At 36.4% G+C, this 22,716-nt stretch overlaps 1 protein-coding gene across 8 annotated transcripts in view; it reads left to right on the forward strand.

Moving 5' to 3' along the window:
• The window catches only part of MARK1 (microtubule affinity regulating kinase 1), a 144,780-nt gene that overhangs the window by 81,304 nt on the left and 40,760 nt on the right, over nt 1–22,716 (forward strand). For 7 of the 8 annotated variants that reach the window (XM_073800500.1, XM_073800494.1, XM_073800487.1 and 4 more), the window contains exons 4-6: nt 13,563–13,611; nt 14,688–14,753; nt 18,623–18,693. In XM_073800500.1, the coding sequence (XP_073656601.1) occupies nt 13,563–13,611; nt 14,688–14,753; nt 18,623–18,693 (186 nt within the window). Of the gene's footprint in view, nt 1–323; nt 537–13,562; nt 13,612–14,687; nt 14,754–18,622; nt 18,694–22,716 lie in introns of those variants that run through there. The other variant, XM_073800502.1, reaches the window with a different exon arrangement.

A 22,716-nucleotide genomic window follows, 5' to 3' on the forward strand; every position in this document is an offset into this window, starting at 1 on the left:
GCTAATCATGATTTAGTGGTATGCGTTATAAAAAGGCATCCTCCCTGGGCAGACGAGTTATCCAAAGATGCTGTGTTTTCCTGGACTAGAGCCACAGTGGGGCAGAGTTTTGCCTGCCCTTCTCCTGGGAATCCTTTTACAATGCAGACTGCATACCAGCCCAGTGGCCCAGTCCATGGCCCACCTAGCCTTGTCACTTTTCCTAGGTTAATCTGTGGGTTACTCTGGTAAATTAACTGATTTTAAGTGACATTTAGAACTAGTCCAGGCCTGTTGTGCTCGTTGGAGGCACAGTAATGTGACCCCCGCTTTGTCTTTCCCAGGGGGGACCAGAGAAGGTTGTAGAACCAAAGTCACGCTTATTGAAACATGTGGACATGCAGACATGAAGGTGGACTGTTATTCAGATTAAAAATATACTTGTTGATGTAATTTCTATTATAAATTCTGCTAATCTTGCTGATAAATTGTTGCTTTTCCAAACAGGCATATAAAAAATGGTGGCAATTTTGTTTTCTTTAATCTGTAAAAATAAAAGCAAAGGAAAGATTGAAATTTGCTAAATGTAGCCAATACACTGTGTGCATTTTGTTGTTTTCAAAATAATTTTTATTTGTGTTCATAGATTGGCTTTTTGTTGAAAGGTTTGGGAAAAAACGGATCGAGGCTTGCTTAGTTTTCGTGCATTGTAGAACGTTCAACATTTGGCCTTACGCATTGAATGCTGGGAGCATCTCCCAGTCAGTCATATCTAAAAAATGAAAATGTAAACAACGGAATTAAAAGTAATCATTTCTTTTTCCTTAGCATTGACAGTCAAGTCCTATAGGTAAAAAATAGCAAAATGGCTCTCCATGTCTTAGGTGTGCTTGTTAAAAGGCAGATGATGGCAGCACATACATTTACAGTAAGGATTCATTTTAATCTCATCTCAACCCAAAAGTGTTTGGTTAAATCTTGTTCTGGACTTGGTCTGAATTTAAGCTGGTTCCCCTCCTTTACTCTCTTTTGTGTATAACGTATTTATAGGAAATACTAATTTCCTTTGTCAACATCAATGGTAGATAAAAGTAATCTAAATTTGATACCCCAACTGTTCCAAACTTCTAAAATATAAAGTTCTTAAAGACAGTTCGGTCTTTGGAATTGTTAAGCATCTTTGGCTTCAACATTCTTCACGTAATATGCTCCTATTATTTGTATTACATATTTTAAATTAATGGAATACAGTTTAATAAGTTTTCATAGTTTAAGAGCTATTTGACGTACGTGCTATATTTCCTTCTTCCTCTTTGGAGCATGACTCCCACCTCATACATTAGTGGTTTTTTAGGCTAGGGTCTATGAACTATACTCGTGATTCCTGGGGATCTTTTAAGCAACCTGTTACTGTTGGAGGAAAAGCAGAATGATGAAGCAGTTTTATTCCTAGTTCACATACTTGAAATGTAAGAATAGTTATCGTTTCCTCTGAAATTCCACCAAGTTTGAAACTGGGACACATTAGTTTATACACAGATGACAGAGTTTGTGTTAGCTTGTCTCAGATCGCAGTCACCAGGGTGCAGTTTATCTGTCTTCTGTGTATTGCTTGTTAATTTGCATTTTCTATTTTACTGTGTTGCATTGTATTTCAAATTCACAAAAATAGTGCGGTGGTTCAGAAGTGATTTGCTGAATAGTAAAACCTGTAATGAAAACAGAAACAAGACTACTACAACTCATTAAATAATAAAGAGGAGTGCTGCATCCCAGTTAAAAAGAATGAAAATCCTTGTGACAGTGATTTTGCACAAGCAGGGCAAGTGTAAAAAATTTTCAATAACCGACATCTGGAAATTAGGCTTAAGTGAACGATCCATTTACTGCTAGTGTCTAGTGTGTTATCTGTTGTGTAAAACGCTGTCAAATGGTGACCTAAGCCATTTATACTTTAGTGAGTTTTCAGATAAAGCCCAGAGACCTCTCTGGTAAGCTAGTTAAGTTTTCCAAAACATCTGCAAAATAATCTTTATTATGTTGATGAATTTGGTCACTAAAGGTAGAGCAGAGGACAACCATTGAAGCAATTCAAAATTACATTTCTTTTAGCGAATTATCAAGAAACCAAACTTGTAAAAGAAATCGTATAATTATTGACAAATATTTTTGATCAAGGAGAAAGCAGAAGCTTCTCGGCAATATTCCTTAACAGATCTCTCTGTTGGACATAGGTTGAAATACCAGTTACTCTCACATATGTGTGCTTGATATTGATAGCATATTTCACTTTGTAGCTGCACAAAACCACTTACGTGCTGAGTACTTCTTCCATACAGTTCTTTTTATGTGTGTGGATCATTTGAAGGAAAGTCTTGACCAATTCTTTTGTGGATCAGTGAAAACCTAAGTGAAAAGAGAAGGGGTTAGCATTTAGTGAGCTGGGTTGTAGACTGCAGAAGTTGTCTTTGAATCATTCCTGAAAATTTTAATATATATACTGCAAGGAGTGATTCTGCTATGTGAATAAATAAGATCATACCTAATGCCCAGTCACTCATTGCTTCATTCTCCATGGCATCTGTGGTCAGTAACATAACCTCTGATCTTGATTTGGTTTTAAAGGAATACTGAAAACAGGGACTATCATAAAATCTTGGCTATTGAAAGATGTTTCTTTAGCATACAGTGTGAAGAATTGGTGGGAAGTATATCTTTCACACTGAAATACAATGGATTTGAGGGAGAAGTTGTTCAAACAAGTTTCTTTTAAAAGGTGATATCAATAATGTTAATGTCTAGCTAAAATAGCAACAGTTTAAATGTTGAAGATAAGATAACCAGATTTTCTGGAAAGACCAAACTGTATTTCAAGCAGTTCACTGACCAAAAATCTGACTTTTCTAAACCCTGTTTTAGCCATCATTAGTTATTGGACAAAGGGTTCAATGACATATTATTGGGCAAGTTTAACGTACAAATGTTACATCCAAATATGAAGAATACCTTCCAACGCAAGCATATCCAAAGAGTATATTAAGAACCCATTGTTATTAGCTCTCAACTTGAAACTTCCAGTCTTCTAACCTTTTAGTGTGATTAGATCAGCAGCCTAGAATTTGTCTGAGAGCCGGGCATAGTCTTCTTGGAGAAATGCTTTTGTAAGGTTGGATCCAGTAATTAATCTGAAAGTCTCTGACACATCACCCAATGCTTTGTTCCTTCCCCCAATCAATGATTGTGACTTAGGATTTTTTTTAATTTAATAGAAATAAAAAGTAAAACTAGAAATGGAAACTGTCTTGTGGTTCAAGCTACACGTCGTGGAGCCCAGTACATGTGTTCATTAATTAATTCTTAATCTAACAAGTATTTATTGAAAGAAGATTATATTTCTCCTTATGTTTTCCTCTGCATTTTTGGCCCCTCCTTTTCTGTTTCCTTTAAGTGGACTCATTGTCCTTTTTGTGGGCCACTCAGTGTTAAGAGTTTCACAAGACATGGTCCTAGGACTTCTCTTTCTGTATTCTCTCTTCCTAGGCTGTCTCAAGGGTAACTCTGGTTTAAATTACCACCGGTAGGCAAACTTACAAATTTATATCTTCAACTCAGACCTCCCCTACGTTTGCTTGTAATCCCTCAAAGATAACCCAAACTTATTATGTCCAAAACTGAACTCATGATCTCCACCCCACCTGCTTGGTACATTGCCCACCTAGTGCCCTTCCAGTGTCCTCTCTCAGTGAATGACACTGTCCCCAAGTTGTGCAAGTCAGAAACCTCAGAGTTATCCTTGACCCCTCCCTCTCCTTCCTTCTCACCATCTAGTCTGACCTTGAGTTGTGCTGATTTTATTTCTTACATATCTTTTGAGAATGTTTGCTTTTGTCTTTTTCCGTCATGATCCTCTAGACAGCACTACTATTATCTCTCCCTTGGACTACCCCAGTAGCCTTCTAACCTGTCTTTCTGCACTTTGCATCCCTGCGTGCGTGCGCGCGTGTGCGCACACACACACACGGATGCACACACACAGAGTTTAAAAAGTCATCAAGGATGCAAAATATGTCTGATTATGTCATCCTTCTATTTAAGCTTTTAGTTGGCTTTCCCTGTTTTTTGTAGCCTAGAAATCAAATTCATTAACATGGTGTACAGGCCCTACTTTCTTCCTCCACCCCATGGTCCACCAGCTCTCCCCAGCTTCTCCTTGCTCTCCTCATCCCCTACTCCTCCAACTTCACTGATTTTCTTTTATCTGCTCCTATTTCTACCCTTTATTCTAGCTACCAGGGCTTTGCAGCTTTTCACCCCACCCTATGCATAATCTTTTATCACTCCCTCTTCACTTAATTCTTACTCATTTCTCACATTTCAGCCTTAGAGTCATTCCTTCAGGGAAAGCTTCCTGTCTCAACAACAGTGTTAAATCCCCCTGCGCTTCATAAAATTAAGCACTCATAACCAAGAATTATTTATAAACAATCTTCATAAATAATCACTTTAGTTTTTATTTGTTTTGGTTTGAGTAGTACTGTTTGGATTTTGCTTTTTTTTTTTTGACCCTATCACGTGGCATGCAGGATCTTAGTTCCCCTACCAGGGATCGAACCTGTGTCCCCTGAAGTGGAAGCACGGATTCTTAACCTCGGATTGCCAGGGAAGTCCCTGCGTTTTGCTTTGGATTCTTGTATTCTGGCTCTGATTCTGAAGACCTGTTTTAATTGCTTGGTCTTTTTTGGCTGTAAAGCGTACATCTATTTCTGTATTCTCAAGAAAGTATATAATATTTTCTGAAATAAATATGGAAGAATTTTCTCTTGGAAATGGAGGAAGCTAGAAATCTTTAAATCACCTATGAATTTTAGACTGAATATCTGGCTGTTTTAAAAATCATATTTGCATTTAGTTATTTTGAGTCATACTCCTGTTTTTTCTAAGTTCAGTTTGTTGATACAGTACACTAGTCTATTTTTAATTTTTGGATGGAGACTTCAAAACCTCTTTCCCATTTTAAAAACTTGCTTTCTCATGATATTTATTTATTGGACTAAAAGTTTTCATTTCTAATCATTTTTTTGACAAGAGATGCAGTTGAAGTCCTGTGTGCCATTTCTTGGTTCTATTTCTGTATTTTTCTACCTAGAAATAACTACTATTCTGAATTTGGTCTTATTTCCATTTTTTTTTTTTAATTTCACATGTGTATCTGTACATGAAATACTATGTATTATTTATTTTTAAACTTTCTATTCTTCTGCAACTTGCTTTTTTCATTTAGCATTGTCTTACAGTTTTAGTCATGTTAGTCTATATAGTCTAGTTCATTTATTTTCACTATTATTACATGCCGTTGTACAAATAAGCCACAGTTTACCCATTTTCTTATTAATAGACATCTACTACACTTAGTTCATTTCTGTTAGTTTATATTTAGATTGTTCCTGTTGTTTTAGTGGGGTTTTTTTTCCAGTTAGCTTTTTGGTTTTGCTGTTACAGACAGTGCTGCAATGATTCTTATTATGTATATCTTTTTGTGAAGATGTATAGAAGAGTATATCTCTCCAAGTAGAATAAGGTTGAAGGGCATATCCTCAACTGTATTAAATAATGTCAAATTGCTCTTCAAAGTGGCTGCATCCATTCTACTTCTGCTAACACTGTATGCGATTTACTTTTGCTTCACATTCTTGTCAGCACTTTATATTATCAGATTTCTTAATTTTTGCCAACCTTATAGAAGCAAAATGGCATCTTGTTTTAATTTCCATGATTTCTTTATAGTGAGATTGGACATCTTTTCAAATTTAATCTATTTTATGTTTAGTATCTTCTCTCTGAAATTATTTGATTTGGTATCTCAAACAATTTTATTTACTTAGCACCAACTTGAGCCCAGAGTTGTACAAGGCCTTGGGAAAGACTCTAGTACTATAAACTTGGTACCAGTTCATAAGAAATAAGAATCTTATAATTCATGTACGAAGACAAATTTTGGCAAAGTGGCACACCACAGCCTATTATTTTGCAATGAATAACTGACTATAAGTTGTCAAGTTTGGAAGTGATACTAAACAGTCATTTTTTTAGGTAGAAATCATCAATATATATGAATTTAATTATGTTCAGATTTCTTTATCTGAACTACTGTTTCATGGGAAGAACTTAAGAAATTAGCCTAAGCTGTTATACTGGTACTAGCAATAACTTCATAAAATATTTCGGTGTCCCAATATGATGTCTCAAGTAAAGGAGGAGTGAAATGGTGATCCTAGAAATTAAAAAGCTGAGAGTTTAATCTATAAGATTCTGTTAGTATACCTCCATGACTGACGTCTCTGAGACAAAGTCTAGACAAGGTCCTCACTATCTCTTGGAGCTGAACGTCACCTGCAGGGTACAGCACAGCACCCACACTCCACATTAATAGGCCAGTAAACTGCTGTTGGAGATACAGGTCAAATTTTTACAGAGTTACGGTGAAGGTAAAGAAGGCCTTCTGCCCCTCCTCAAACCCAAATCAGAGCAAAGTATTTGAAAGGCCAAAAAAGGTTGTGTTAAAATGCACAAACAAACGTCACCCTCTTTTTATGAGCTCAGTCTACTATGACTTTGATGACAGCCTGGAAGAGCTCTCCTGGGGGGAACAAACTTGACCACAGCCTTTGTCAAGCTCCCTGTGGCCACAGAGTTGTTCCCCATCTGCCTCAAGATCAAGGAAGTAGTGAAGAAGTCCTGTGACACTGATGAGTCCAAGAGCAGCATGGTGAGCAGGGCTGGTAGAGAGAGGATGATAGGTGTTCGGCCCCTGGCTGTGCTGCTTTGAGAGTAAATAGAATGGGGATTGTCTAAGCCATGTCCACTTGACTGCTTCTAAATAGAACAGATTTTTCCACCATCAAAAAAAAGTAATAGTAGGCAGAAGGAATGGAAGAGGTAGGAAGGAGCAGAGTAGTTGAGAGAAGAAATAATTAAGGCAAATATGTATTGATTAACACTAATGGAGTTTGCCTAATCCTGACCCTAAGCTCTAACCAGGAAGGACTGAACTGGAAAGTAAATACCTGTCCAAAGAACTGAGGATTGTTCACTAACTTCAGTTATCTAGAACAAAGCCAAGAACCAAGGAGGAAACAATAGAGGCCTCTGAACAACTAGAACAGCTGTCACAAAGTCCAAACAGTGAAGTCCCTGCCATTTAGTCATAGAAGACCCATCTCAAGCCTTCTCTCCGCACTTAACTTCTTCAATTCAACACACAATCTTAACAAACTCTGGCCTTAATTTTCAGCTGACAGCAAAATTGAAACAGTAGTTTGAAAGGCATTAGTGAATTCAGAGCCCTCCTGCTAAATTTGTATGTGCTAGGAACATCATGATGTCACAGTTTAAAAATGAGAAAGGAGGGCTTCCCTGGTGGCGCAGTGGTTGAGAATCTGCCTGCTAATGCAGGGGACACGGGTTTGAGCCCTGGTCTGGGAAGATCCCACATGCTGTGGAGCAACTGGGCCCGTGAGCCACAACTACTGAGCCTGCGCGTCTGGAGCCTGTGCTCCACAACAAGAGAGGCCCCGATAGTGAGAGGCCCGCACACTGTGATGAAGAGTGGCCCCTGCTTGCCACAACTGGAGAAAGCCCTCGCACAGAAACGAAGACCCAACACAGCCCAAAAATAAATAAATGAATGAATGAATGAATGAATAAATAAATTTAAAAAGGAGAAAGGAAAAATAGGACTAAAAATTAGAATCAGGAACTAAGATAGTAGTGTGGGCCTATTTAATATGTTCACAAACTTCTGTTTTCCTTACTTGTGTCTAGACATACAATACATAAAATAATTGACTTTTTTCTTTTTTCTTTTTTTTTTTTTACAACAACTCTCCATCTCAGGGTAAACTTCTTACATTGATCTAAATGTTCAGCTCTCCTTTCCCCCTCACCTCTTTCCCCCTCTCCTAAGGAAGAGCAAGCACGGATAAGGTTGGCATCCTTGCTGGTAAAGGTCTCTTCTGGGTGAAAAGACCAAATATAATATAAGGAGCTCACTGTCTCTCCCTCTTCTGCTCCCTTTGACTCAGTGGGCTAGTGCAGAAGACTTTGACATTAGTCCAGTCTCTTTCCTCTGTACAACCAACTAGAACATTAGAGTTTAGGAAGAAGTTATGGGGAGTCATGAAGAGGAAGAAACATCATAGCCCTTTACTGAATCCACGTCCTAGTACTATTCAGTTGGCCCCGATTTTCTAGATTTAGAACGTTAATGACAAACCTGGCTGACAGTTCAAGTGTTTCCTTGGGAGTAAGGGTGATTGACGGGGCAGAATTCTGGCATTTCATTGTCCCGAGTCAATATACCACTTAAAACCCCCTCACCACTTCTTCCATCGGCAGCCACTCTTCCTCTTTCCACAGCTGCTTGTCACTTTTAGCCAGCACACACTCAACTTATACACACATTCATGCCGTTGCTTGTTTTTCTAATTTTTTCTCACTCCTTGTCAAAATCTACTGAGGGATAAAATAGATAACCAACCAGGACCTACTGTAGAGCACAGGGAACTATACTCAATATCTTGTAATAACTTATAATGGAAAAGAATCTAAAAAAGAATATATGTGTATATATATATGTATGTGTGTACGTATAACTGAATCACTTTGCTGTACGCCTGAAACTAACACAACATTGTAAATCAACTATATCTCAATAAAAAAATTTTTTTTAAATGCTGAAGGAGAGGAAGCTATGGATAGAACAATGTATTCAAGACATTGAGATGTAGGAACCCGATGACTGTATATTATTATTTTAACTGGAATAAGAAAGTCCTTTCTGATGAGAAAGGGGTGGTATTTCTCTGGCTTCATCTCCAGGTAGAAGTGCAGCGGCCTTCTGTTCAGGTACGGTTTTTGTTAAGTGCCCCACTTTTCACAGGACAATTTTAACACTGTTCCCCAGCTCATCTCGGTCCTCCGTAGAACAGAAGAGCTACGTTCTAGACTCCTCCAGTCAAAGACTAAATTCACGAATTCGTACCACTCAATCAAGTAAACAAACAGAAGACAGTGTTTATAGGGGAATGCCTGAAGGATGTGTAGCTGTCCATTCCTTTAGATTACTTATTCTCAAACATGGAGCTGCCAGTATGTTTTAATTAGTGATCAGATATGTCTCAACCAGTTTGCTCCTAAGAATAAACTACTGAACTGGCCGATAACGTCATAAAAATTAACAAGGGTAAATTCAAGATTACCCATGTGACAATTTCGTTCTCACTCTGTTGCAATTTGATGTTCTTTCTTGAGACAGAAGAGAAAGAAGGTAGAATGAAGGAGCCAGTGTGGCACACTCATGCTACAACTTAATGGGCCACACTTCCTGGAGGTACCTATGCCAGTTACAAAGTAAGGCAGAAGCCCTCTTCCACGGGGCAGGAAGGACTGGTAATCGAAAAAGTAGGTTAACGTGAGGAATTATTAAAAATTATATAAGCATTTAACATTTAAAATGAGTACATAAATATACGTTCACCAACCAATCCTTTCATTTAGGTGCAAAGCTTTATTCATTTATTTATTTTCTCCTTTAAGCTTGGGTCTACTGATTGGCTTTGTTTATCTCGCACAAGTCATACCCGTAAACCGTGTTTGCTGCTATTTCTAATTGGTTTCTTATTTTAATTAATGGAGAATTTAAAGACTCCCGGGAAGTGATCTGAGAGCAGAATCCTAGATTTTCTTTTAATCTTTTACAGTCTTCTTGCCCACACCTAACAGGACAGCAGTCTCTTGAACAGCTCTTATCTAGTATTTAGAAAGTATTCAATTTGGTTTGTTTTGTTAAACAGCATACTTGTCCTTCATTGGTTTATGTAAATTGAATCTTGTTGGACAGACCTTAAGGCAACCCCAGTGATCCCTGCCTTCTGGTGTTCACACCTTTGTATGATCACTTCCCTTTGAGTGTGAGCAGGATCTGTGCCTGGTTTCTAACCAGTAGAATTAGGAAAAGGTGATGAGAGTTGACTCTCACGATCACATTATGTTATATAAGACTGTCCTGCTAGCCAGCTTTCTCTAGAGATTATCCTTGCTGGCTCGATAAAGTAAACTGCTGTGTTGGAGAAGCTTACTTGGCAAGACCTGTGAGCAGTCTCTAAGAGGTCAGGGCAGCCTCCAGGAGAGCCAGCAAAAACCAGGGTCCTCAGCCCTAGGGCTGTAAGGAAATGAATTCTGCCCACAGCCTGGGTCAGCTTGGAAGTAGGTTCTTCCCCGGTCGAGCCTCTAGGTGAGAGTGCAGCCTGGACAGCACCTTGATGGCAGCCTTGTGAGACCCCCCAGCAGAGGACCCAGTTAAGCCATGACCACAGTGCACAGTGAATACTGACACACAGAAACAGTGAGATAATAAATGTGTGTTGTTAGAAGTTGCTGGGGTGTGGTAATTTGTTACTTAGCAATAGAAAACTAATACATTAGTTGAATGATCTATTTGCAGTAACAACTGCAACTGACAGACATGTCTGAAATCTAAATAACCTTTGGTAAGCATGCTGCTTAACCGCGGGAGTGTAGAGGCACAGGAAGCACCTCGAACAGTGAGCATCGAGGGTGCACAGGTGTGCTCAGCAGGTTTTGCAGAGGCAATGCCGAGTGACAGTTGGTTTCATGGAGGCCAGTTACAAAGGCTTCTGTACTGTAGTGCTTGTGAATTGTGACTGTATAGTCACATCTAACAACTTAATAGATAAATAAAATTTTAATAAGAAAGTAACACTCAATGAAGAAAACAGAGGTAGTTCATTTACATGTAAGTATAGGAGAACAAGATTGTTATTGGGGACTTTTCTATTAGAAATACATAATACTACTACTTAGCCATAAAAAGGAATGAAATAACGCCATTTGCAGCAACGTGGATGGACCTAGAGATTATCATACTTAAGTGAAGTAAGTCAGAAAGAGAAAGACAAATGCCATATGATATCACCTATACGTGGAATCTAAAAATATGGCACAAGGGAACTTATCTACGAAACAGAAACCGACTCACAGACATAGAGAACAGAATATGCATGCCAAGGGGGATGGCAGGTGTGGGGAGGGATGGAGTGGGAGTTTAGGATCAGCAGATGCAAATTATTATTTATAGAATGGATAAACAAAAAGGTCCTACTGTACAGCACAGGGAACTATATTCAACATCCTGTGATAAACCATAATGGAAAAGAATATGAAAAATAATGTGTAGTATATGTATAACTATCACTTTGCTGTACAGCAGAAATTAACACAGCATTGTAAATCAGCTATACTTTAATAAATTTTTTAAAAAGAAATACATAATAGTGATAATACTAATGAATGCAAATGAAACTTACAATAATGCTACTCGTATTAATAATAGGTCCAATAACTTTAAAATCTATATAGGACAGCAAAACCAAAATAGGGACTATCTGTATTTATTTTTTATAATACATTCTTGGGATGCAGGGTGGAGATTCAGGGAAAAAAGTCAATATTTTTAAACAATAAAGTTTAACATTTAAAAAAATTGTTTTAGTTACAAATAGGTATATTTCTTATAAAATGATATTTTACATGTTTAAATGGACTTTTATTACTCAGTGCTTATAAAATGGGTTTATGAAAGCCATGGAAAAATAGGAGGCTGGCATAATATTTGACTTGTTTTTCTGGAGAAAAAAAATTCTGCTTATAGTAGAACCTAGGATCATCAGATTTGTGAGTTATGATTTTATAGTTATATATAAGTTTTATGTGCTCATATTATGTGTGAATTTTATCTGCTAATGTGCCATAATAAGAAAAAAAAAAGTTGAAACCAGAAGTACAGATTCTCTGAAAGTCTAAACTACAGAGTCTACCTCTGCTGTCAGCCCAAGGAATCCGTGGGCAGAGGTCAGCTGATGAGGTGCCCCCTTACTTCCTCTTTGGTTTTCTCAGGGAAGTGAGGGCCTTATTTTTAGGGGGGATGTCAGGTAAGCAGAGTGAGGAGACCCAGGTGGTGTCAGAAACCAAGATAAAAACCCTGAATGCATTCTGAGGGGACTACCCACCAGGAATACAGGAGACCCCACAGAGCTCTGCCCCTGCTGCCAATCGTGAGAAACGTCGGGTATTGGTGGCATCCCCTCTGTCTTGGTATAGGAAGTCCCCTCAATCCTCCCTCTGAATATTCACAGGAGTAAGATTCCACACTCCCCTCTGCTGACCTGAGGCCACCCAGCTCACACCAAGGCCCTTACCCCTCTGAGACCCCTGAGGAGGAAGTGAGGGTATGTGACTTCCAGCTCCCTCTGCCCAGGGCCTCCAGGGCTGCTCATGGGAAGGACATATTCTCTGACGTCGCTAACTAGAATCTACATGGTATTTGATGAGTATTCCATGCTTACTGCTGTCCACTGGCATCTGGTATTGTTGAGGTTTGGAAAGAGTTTGAAAAACGAATAACTGATTTAGAAATAGTCAAATGATCTGAACAGAGGTCTCATCAGAGAAAGTATATAGACGGCAGATAAGCATATAAAAAGGTGATCAACACCATACATTATTAGGAGTTGCAAATTACAACAACAGATAGGGGCTTCCCTGGTGGCGCAGTGGTTGAGAGTCTGCCTGCTAATGCAGGGGACACGGGTTCGAGCCCTGGTCTGGGAAGATCCCACATGCTGTGGAGCAACTGGGCCCGTGAGCCACAACTACTGAGCCTGCGCGTCTGGAGCCTGTGCTCCACAACAAGAGAGGCCGCGATAGTGAGAGGCCCGCGCACCGTGATGAAGAGCAGCCCCCGCTTGCCACAACTAGAGAAAGCCCTCTCACAGAAACGAAGACCCAACACAGCCAAAAATAAATAAATTAAAAAAACAAAACAAAAACAAATACCACTACACACCTGTTAGAATGGTGAAAATCCAAAACACTGACAACATCAAGTGCTGAGGAACAACAGGAACTCTCATTGCTGGTGGGAATACAAAATGGTACAGCCACTTTGGAAGGTAGTTTGGTGGTTTCTTATAAAACTAAACATACCCTACTATACCATCCAGCAATCATGCTCCTTGGTATTTACCCAAGTGAATTGAAAACTTATGTCCACACAGAAACTTACACATGATCTGTACAGCTTTATTCATAATTGCTTATAGTCTGATCAACCAGTAGAGGTGATTAAAGAGTCAGGCCCCCCAAACCCCAAGGAAGGTTTTTTTTGGATAAAAATCATGTGAATGATCATTTAGTTTCATTCCCACAGTGTTTTTCTTTTATTCCTAGTAATGAGTATTCAAATAAATGTTTGTTTTACTGTATATGGTATTTTCACATACACACACAAACACACACACACACAGAACCATTTGAGTTCATTAGTTAAAATTGTCCTGGGAACCAAGTCTCAGCAAAATTATAGAGTTGGGACTGTGAAGTAAATCTCTTATTTGACCAGAATCCTGTAGTGTCTTATAAGCAGATAAATGTTTTCAAATAGATGTTTTGATTGGTTCTCTGCTTGAGTGTTCTTTTTTAACAAAATTGTTTGGTTGTTTTAACAGTTGTTTCGGGAAGTACGAATAATGAAGATATTGAATCACCCTAACATAGGTATGAAATTTATGTATACAATTAACGATAAAGTATTTTCCTTAATTTGAGGCTATTTGAAAGGATGCAATTTTAAGGATGTTTTATATAAAATGAGGAAAAGTGATAACCTCAGAAAGTGATACTTTGGGTAAAAATAGATTATAAAGAAGTTAACTGAAGGCTACAAATTGTAGTTTTCTACTACCTTGCTGTCTTCTGCTTGTCACTAAAATAATATATATGACTTGGAGTTAAAGCATATAAATGATTTTTGTATCTCCTTACTAAATCTCTCTAAATAGAGATTGCATGCCATTTAGGTATTTATAAAAAATAATTCCAGATATTTTGATAATAGGCACTTGGGCTTGATCATAGTTTATAAGCAAAATAACTAGTTTGAATTTTAGAGAAAATAGAGTTGATTTCAGTTTTAGTGAATTTACTTCCATAAGTTGTTTTTCCCCCATATTTACAAATAAGTTTATTGATTACATGTATTATACAAAATCATTGGATTGTAAGAAGTAAAAAGTAATTCTTCTTTTAATCTGTTTATTTTTGAATCGTGTTTCTTGCACATTAAAAAATCTTATGTTTATTAGAGACACTCATGCAGTTACTTGTGTATAATTTCAACTATTTGTCAATACATAAGTCTCATAATTTAGTATTTTTTTAACCAGAAACTTAAAATATCACATAATTATAAAATTTTTTGTTTCTGTACCAAAGATTATTTAACATTTTTTGATAGGCTCATTATAATAATAGTGTCTTTTTAAGCTTTAATTAAAATTTTATTACTTTGATTTTAAGATTTTCTTTTTTTATTACCTTATTCTAATTAGAAAAGGAATGATTTTTTTAATCCCAGAAATTTAACTCTCTTTTGACCCAGCAGTTGGTTCCAAATCACTTCACAGTAAATAGTTTTCTTCCATAGTCGTAATAACCCTTGAGAAAATTTTAAACTGTAATTAATAATTTTTAGTAAATACTCAAATTTTCCTTTAGTGTTACCTTAAAGTTTCTTAAAGCATATTCAATATGTGCTCACAACCACAGAGTTATATCTCTAATTTCTTTTTCAGTAAAATTGTTTGAAGTTATTGAAACAGAGAAGACCCTCTATTTAGTCATGGAATACGCGAGTGGAGGTAAGGATGGAAGGGAATGAAAAGTTATCTTTGATGAGACATATAGAATTATTAATACCAGTCATTAACATTCATGTCTTTTTTGATGTTAATGAATCTGTAGTTTCATAAAATGCCTTTAAATGGTATCTTAAGGAAAATTCAGTGTTTAGTTTCAAGACCTATTGATCCTACATTTAAAAGTAGGATTTTGGCTTATTTAAAAATTACTTAGGGACATTTTTCAAAACTCTAAATTTGCATTGTTATCTATGAATGTTTCAATTCTTATCTAAATAATATAATATATAATAATATTAGTAGTAGTAGAAGCTCTTGGCTATTAACAGGAAATCTCAAATTCAGAATGTATTTAGTAAAGTTTAGAGTAAAAGCATGTTGTAGGTCACATGTTTATTTCACTGATTGTTCATATATGACAGATTCTCCATATACATACATTTTCAAGAAATCCATAAAATGTTTCAATTTAAACAAGTATTTATATATTTTATAAGTTAGGAGACTGAGTTGATGGGGACATAGTAAGATACATTTCTAGTAGAATATAATATTGGGCTGGCCAAAATTTCGTTCAGGTTCTTCGGGAAGATGTTATGAAAATCCAGAATGAACATTTTGGCCAACGCAATATATATTCTGACTATATAGTGTTCAAAATAGGAATGATTTTTAAACACTGATATATAATAGAAAATCATTTTCATATACTTTCCCTCAAATGAGAGATATATTGGCTCAGATTCACTTTTCTTTTAGGCATAAAACTTAACTTTCTCAGAAACAGGTTTAAAATTTGTGGAATTAAATCATTTAATAAGTAAAATGAGGATACTTGAAGGTTTTAAGGGCTCAGAGAATTTAAGCAATTGAAGAAGAGAGAGGACAGCAGAAATTATTTAAACCACTTTGGCTAATCACCTTTTTTCGCTAATCGATTGAAAAACTTAGTGTTGAATTTAGTTTTGAGTTCTTTTAGCTAATAAAGTATATAGATTTTTGTGATGATTCAGATTTTCTGTAACGAGAATAAAGATGATTTATTTTAGTCTATAGCATCTAGGCTATGTATTTTTATACCCTCTCTTAGATTTCTAAAAAATTTTACTACCAATATTAAATGGATTTTAATTGCTTTTTCAGTTTTTTATGTAGATTGAAAGTTTTGAAAGGTTTAGTTTTTTGCATAGCTTTTTTTCATCATGAAGATATTTCATTGTAGGTTTTTTACTTAACCTGGAAACCTACATCATTAATGTTTTTTATTATTATAGGATTTTAAGAAATATTAATACAGCCATGCAAATTTGCATAAAATGTTAATCTATAATAAAATTAATGAACCTACAAATACCACATAATGAAACTTTCTCTACTTTTCTATCCTGTAGTTAGATCTATGTATCAATTCATCATTGTTGAAACCCTGAGTGTTTATCCAGTTAGACTTTTTTTTTTTTAGCGATCTAAAGTCTAGAGAGTGGGGCTAAACATGTTTTGATATGAGAAATTACAGACAGCTAAAGATCTGTGGGCATTGTTCTATTTTTATGAAGGTCTGCCACAAGGCTGTGTTAATGTGCCCACTGCTTTCACGATTAATGGTAAGTGCAGTCAACTCTTTATTGGTGCTGATGAAGGGGAGCAATGGCTGGAGTAATAGACAGCGCGTAGGGTCCTCACTGCTCTCCTTCAGTAGCACTGGGAGGGGCAGAAGGGTGTAGTGTAGTGTAGAGAGGTGTGTACTGGAGCTCAGCCAGTGGCCCCTTATTCAGTTCTGATTCCTAGGGATAGGTGTTCTTTGAGTCTTGCCAGTCAGTGATCCTGTAACAAACCATCTTGGTTCTGTAGCAGTAAATCTAGAATCATCCTCTTGCCTTTTTAATCTATAAATGGCAAGGTGACTCTAGAGAATAAAACACTTAATATTTTTCCTCTGAAATTTCTAGGTATTTTAGGATTGAATCTGACATGCACACGAGAATCCTAGCATGAACAAGGGTTGAGTCAGACAACTGCCTCTTTGCCAGAAGTACATCTATTGATTCTGGTTCACTAATGGGGCAAAAGATCTTCAGTGATTAGAAGGGCAGGGAACTCCTTTATGATTTTGAACCATGTTTCGTTCAAAGGAGCCTATTAAAAGTAGGCGTCAGGACTACTTTGGAATAGTGTGTTTATACCTTCTTTTGCTCATGCAGACATTTATTAAGTGTTTACTGTGTACTAAGTGGTATTCTAGGTGCTAGGAACACATGGGTGAGCAAAGACAAGGTCCCTGCCCTCAAAAAGATTACGTTCTAGTTGGGGAAGCAAATCATAAACAAATAATATATAATCAGTAAAGGACTGAATCACGTAAACATCCGGGGGGTGTGAGTGTTCCAGGCAGAACTTAAGAGTAGTCCAAATTTTTGAACTCCTGCCGTATATCTTTCCCCGCCTAAACTCACATATCTAGAATTAACTGCTATGATGGCTCAACTAGAGCATCTGTTCATTTCTCTGTTTTCATCATCCCATTTAATCATTTAAGTATGCTTGATATAATATGCTAACGTTGTAGATTTATTAGTTTCATCTGACACACATCATTACATATTTGATTTTTAATATTTTACTTATGTGCTAGGATTGATATTGCATATATGTATATGTAATATATCTGTATACCTAGATACAAATATATAATTTATTGAGTGCTTACTATATGCCAGTCTCACTGTGCTAATAAGCACGTGCATTATTTCATTTAATCCTCACAACACCCATGTGAAATAGGTAATAGGGAGAAACAGGCTCTAAACGAAGTTAAGAAATCTTCCTAATGTCTCCCAATAGCTACTTAGGGCTAAATAAGGATTCATACTAAAATTGGTCTGATTCTAAAACCTGAGTTTTTAAGCACTTTGCTGTACCTTACAAGAGCTCTTTAAGCCACTTTATGAGTTTTTAATATACATGTATATATCTATGTGGTACAAATTATAAGGACATAAAAATTTTATCCCTTACACTGAGATATTTTATTTTTGATAATGTAACTAAACGTTAGTTGGTTTATTATTATTATTGATTGGAGAAAAATGAAAAAAACATACAGACGTGTAAAGTAAAAGATCTATTAGAACATTTTTACGGTTTCTAGTATCTTTAAATTATTTCAACAAATATGTATTGTCTATCCACTTTGTGTTCTGTCATGCGGATGGGGATACAGGTAAAGTATGGGTATGATGACAGCATTCAAGGAGTTTGCAGCTCATCTGGGGTAATAGGAGATGCACACAAGGATGATTTCATTCTGTATAATAAGTAGTTAAATACCAATGCAGATGAAATGAGAACGGTGAGAATGAGTGTAATCAGTGTAGGAAGGAAAAGAAAGAAATCAGTGTGGATGGAGGTAGAGAGATGGAATTTGACCAAGTCTCTATGACTAGTGGACTTCAAGAGAGTGAGCCAACATAATATGACTTCTGTTACTTTATTTGAAATGTAGGCCCCAAATACAAAGGCAAATGTAATTTTTGATTGCCCATGCTGTGGCTTCCCTTTATTAGAATGGATAATAAAGAGTTGACTGTATTTTTACATAATACTTGAAAGCAGAAAGTAAGTTTTCTTATGTTTTTTATGACTTTTTATTAAAAGAGTTTTGTTGAATCATAAGCCGCTACCCATATTCAATTTTACATGTATTTTTTTCCTTTTTTCCTATTCATGTAATAGTTGTGATTTATGTAGAACTATCAGAAAAGTGTGGGCCAAAAGCTTCTTTAACAACAAGGCAAAAACTTGACATTGCATATATTGTTAACTGAAAAATCTATGTATATTTTACTGCCTGCTTTACCTTTCTGATTCAGGTGAAGTATTTGATTACTTAGTTGCCCATGGAAGAATGAAAGAAAAAGAGGCCCGTGCAAAATTTAGGCAGGTATGGAAAGTAGTTTTCAACTTTGTTTTGCTGGTATTTCTAGTGATGTACAATGGACAGTATCACAGACTGGAATTCAGAGTACATGGTACTTTCAAAAGAAAAATTCCTGCTTTCTTACACTTTTTAAGAATGGAAAACTGAAAAAGAAATTTGTTCTTCCTGAATTTAAATTTAAAATAGTTGCCATTGGTTATTTCTAGTTCATCATAAATAGTAAAATGTTTATAGGTGAGATTCTTATTAATAACTCTTTGAGAGTCTTGGAAATACAGACTAGAGTGAGATAGAAAGTAAATACTTAAACCTTTATCCAGTAATTATTATCAAGTATTATTAGTTTTATGTGTACAGTATAAATGTGTACTGTTTAAAGAGGTTTTTGTATTTTTTAAATAATGAAAGATGTCTTAGTTTTGGAACTCATATTTTTGTAGACTTAAAGACTATGATCAATTTTATTTAGTCAAGTAGGGAAGGAACCTTGCCAGTGTGAAGAATATGGTAAGATATTGATATTTCCAGGTCAACTTGAATATGATTTGTTACAGAAATGATAAAATAAGAAAAAGCAATTTAAGTTCATCTAAGATTTTGTTTTTAATGTTTAGGAATGAAGTATTTAAGATTATCATACTTTATAAATTACTGTAGAAATGATAATTAATAAATTGTCCACAAAATTTACTGAAGTAAAGTTTCAACAGACAACTTACTATATCCCAAACTTTACCTAAGTGAATTTAAGATATTCGTTCAAAAATAGTTCAGGGCTTCCCTGGTGGCGCAGTGGTTGAGAGTCTGCCTGCCGATGCAGGGGACGCAGGTTTGTGCCCCAGTCCGGGATGATCCCACATGCCGCGGAGTGGCTGGGCCAGTGAGCCATGGCCACTGAGCGTGAGCGTCCGGAGCCTGTGCTCCGCAACGGGAGAGGCCACAACAGTGAGAGGCCCGTGTACCGCAAAAAAAAAAAAAAAAAAAAAAAAAAGTTCAGTATCTCTTCTGTAAACATTATTCTACAGTTAAAGGGATCCTGTAATCAATAAGGTTGGGAAACACGGACTACTGATGTGAAATCTTCCTCTGTGAGATTTGACATATATGTTAACATATAAACAATTGGAGAAGTCCTGAAGAAGATGGGAGGAAAAAAACCTGTTCAACTTTTTTTTTTTGACGTAGCATTCTGCATATCGATCGTGGAGTGAGTTTATTTTGTGAAACCTCTATTATTAATATCTCACAGAATCACTATTTGGAACAATATACATGAAATACTTTAGACCAAAGATAAACATAGCCCTCATATTTAGGATATATTCCTAGGAGCATTTGACTTAAAATAGCTGAATCTAAAGACAACTGGTAATGAGGAAGCAGCATTGAGAAACTGAATGGTATCCAGCTACATATTGTTAAATTCTTTTCTACTGTGGAATGGAAGTCCATGCTTACTTAAGTGAAGAGCTACAATCATCACTTTAAATATCATCGTTCTTTCCATCTCAGTCACGCTAGTTTTAGTAGCCTATCAGGAAGAAAATTCCAATTGACATGAAATATTTCCATTGGGATTTTAATATATATTTCAAGGACTGTCACTACTCACTCTTATTGTTTTTAGTCAGTTGGTTTTATTTATTTATTAAAAACATACTGTGGTCAGAAATTGTACTGGGTACTATATGGAATTAGAGAAGGTGCTGTTTTAAAGAGCTTACTCATCTCTACTGATGGGTGGGAGCAGGATAGCAGGCTGGGACACAGATATTTTTCATAAAGGTCCAAACAATTACTAATTGGCTCTTTTTTAAAATAAAGTCTGGATTACTTTGAAATCAAATCAGAGATTGAGTGTTAAATGAATGCTATTTAAAATGTAAAACAGTGGCAATTTTAAAAATATCTATTTATTATAAATATTAAACATATTAACTATCTGTATGTGTTCCCCCCAAATTAAATAGGTAACCAACTCACAGTTTTAAAAACCAGGGACACACACACAATTTTATAGTTATTTGGCAAAAAGTTATATTTGTTTTTCAATTTATTTTTGCTAAGTTCATTTTTCTTTATAGGTGTAATTAAAACTCAAATAAATGTGTATTTACTTTTATTTTTATTTGCTCTGTATTTCATAAAATTACTTTAAAAACTTTACCAGTGAGAGGGAATGTACTGTATTAGTAAGGATATGTCCTTGACCCTACCATTAAATATAGCAGAGACACTAGGACAGTTCAAGACCAGTTTAGCAGTCATTGCCCATACAATGCTGCTGCCTTCCTTAAGATTTGAGGGCCTGCAAGAGAAATCATAATATTGACTCAACCCTTCCAGTATCAAGGCTACTACTTAAAGCTTGGGAATTCCTGACCCACGTATAAATAATTGCAAAGCATCCTCCCCCCACAGTTGCACCTCATGGCGAAACATTGACATGTCTGGTCTTAGGGTCAGTGCAGGACTGATGGTCAATCATGTTTTCAAGATCCATAACAAAAGGATTGTAGGGAAGTTTCTGCATTCTATTTGTGGAGGTACAGAATGTTTTGAGATGGGAGGGTCTGGCCATAGAATAATGCAGTAAAACTTGGGCTTGTGCATGGGGGTTCTTGCAGCGAGCGAGTCAGAAGCCAGAGCTTCTTTCATGACAGAAATTGTACCCTGCTAGATAAGTGTGATGATATGATAAATTATCTTTCCCTTCTTAAGTCTTTAAGGCTCAGGAGATTTTTATTCCAGAAGTGCCTATAGAACTGCTTTCACAGAAACTATCTTGTCTAATGTGAAATGCATGCTTGGTAACCAAATCATTATCTGTAGCATGCCTTCTTCACAGTATCAAGAGAAGGGGACTTGAAAAAGATAATATCATTATCAGCAAAGTTCTGTCATCTATGATGCAAAAATAGCGTTATAGTATGAACATCCTGTAGCCTATATAGTATGTTCAATAAGATGTATTAATATTTACATCTTATGTAAATATTACATCTTATGTAATATTTACATAATATTTACATTGTATGTCTCTCTTAATTACATGATAAAAATTCAATATTAGAATTTTGAAGCATATTGCTTAAGAAAACTAATACTACATGTATTCATTGTAGGATTCTGCTGTATTTGGAGGACTCACACCTCAAATTGATTATAATCATTCACAATTGTTTTGCTCAAACACAGTCATGGTTCTGTAGTACCTGCTTAGTGTGGAATTCAGAGACTTTTACCAACTTGTCTATCAGGATTTAACTCCCAGTATTACCATTTTCCCACCTACTTTTCAAATACATTGTGTTGCCTCAACATCAGTGCAGGGCCTCCCTGGTGGCTCAGTGGTTGAGAATCCGCCTGCCAATGCAGGGGACACAGGTTCGAGCCCTGGTCCGGGAAGATCCCACATGCCGTGGAGCAATTAAACCTGTGTTCCACAACTACTGAGCCCATATTGCCACAACTACTGAAGCCTGCACGCCTAGAGCCCGTGCTCCGCAACAAGAGAAGCCACCGCAATGAGAAGCCTGCGCACCGCAACGAAGAGTAGCCCCCATGCTCGCCACAACCAGAGAAAGCCCACACGCAGCAATGAAGACCCAATGCAGCCAAAAATTAAAAATAACAATCAGTGCATTTTACCACCTTACCTCCTACGTCCCCATCCCCAAACATCCACATTTTAAAAAAAGCCTTCATGGAGGGCTTAGATCAATTATCACCTAGTAACTGAGATTATTCTTTATCTTTTATGATTCCCTCACTTCTTTGTACCTCTGCTTCTATGATTCTACTTTGTAGTATGTATAGTTACTCATAAACATGTTTTTTCCTCCTAATCAGACTGTAAGCTCCTGAAAGGCAGCGTGCATGTAGGGTGCATGAACACATTTTTGTATTCCCCTAGCAACCAGCACATTTTCTTGCACATAGCAGGCACTCAATAAACTGTTGAATCAAAATGAATTTAATTGAATGACATCTTACTCACTGTGTGTTGATTTTGTTTTGAATTCA

The sequence above is a fragment of the Tursiops truncatus genome, chromosome 1 (assembly GCF_011762595.2).
Source record: "Tursiops truncatus isolate mTurTru1 chromosome 1, mTurTru1.mat.Y, whole genome shotgun sequence".
Lineage (NCBI taxonomy): Eukaryota > Metazoa > Chordata > Mammalia > Artiodactyla > Delphinidae > Tursiops > Tursiops truncatus.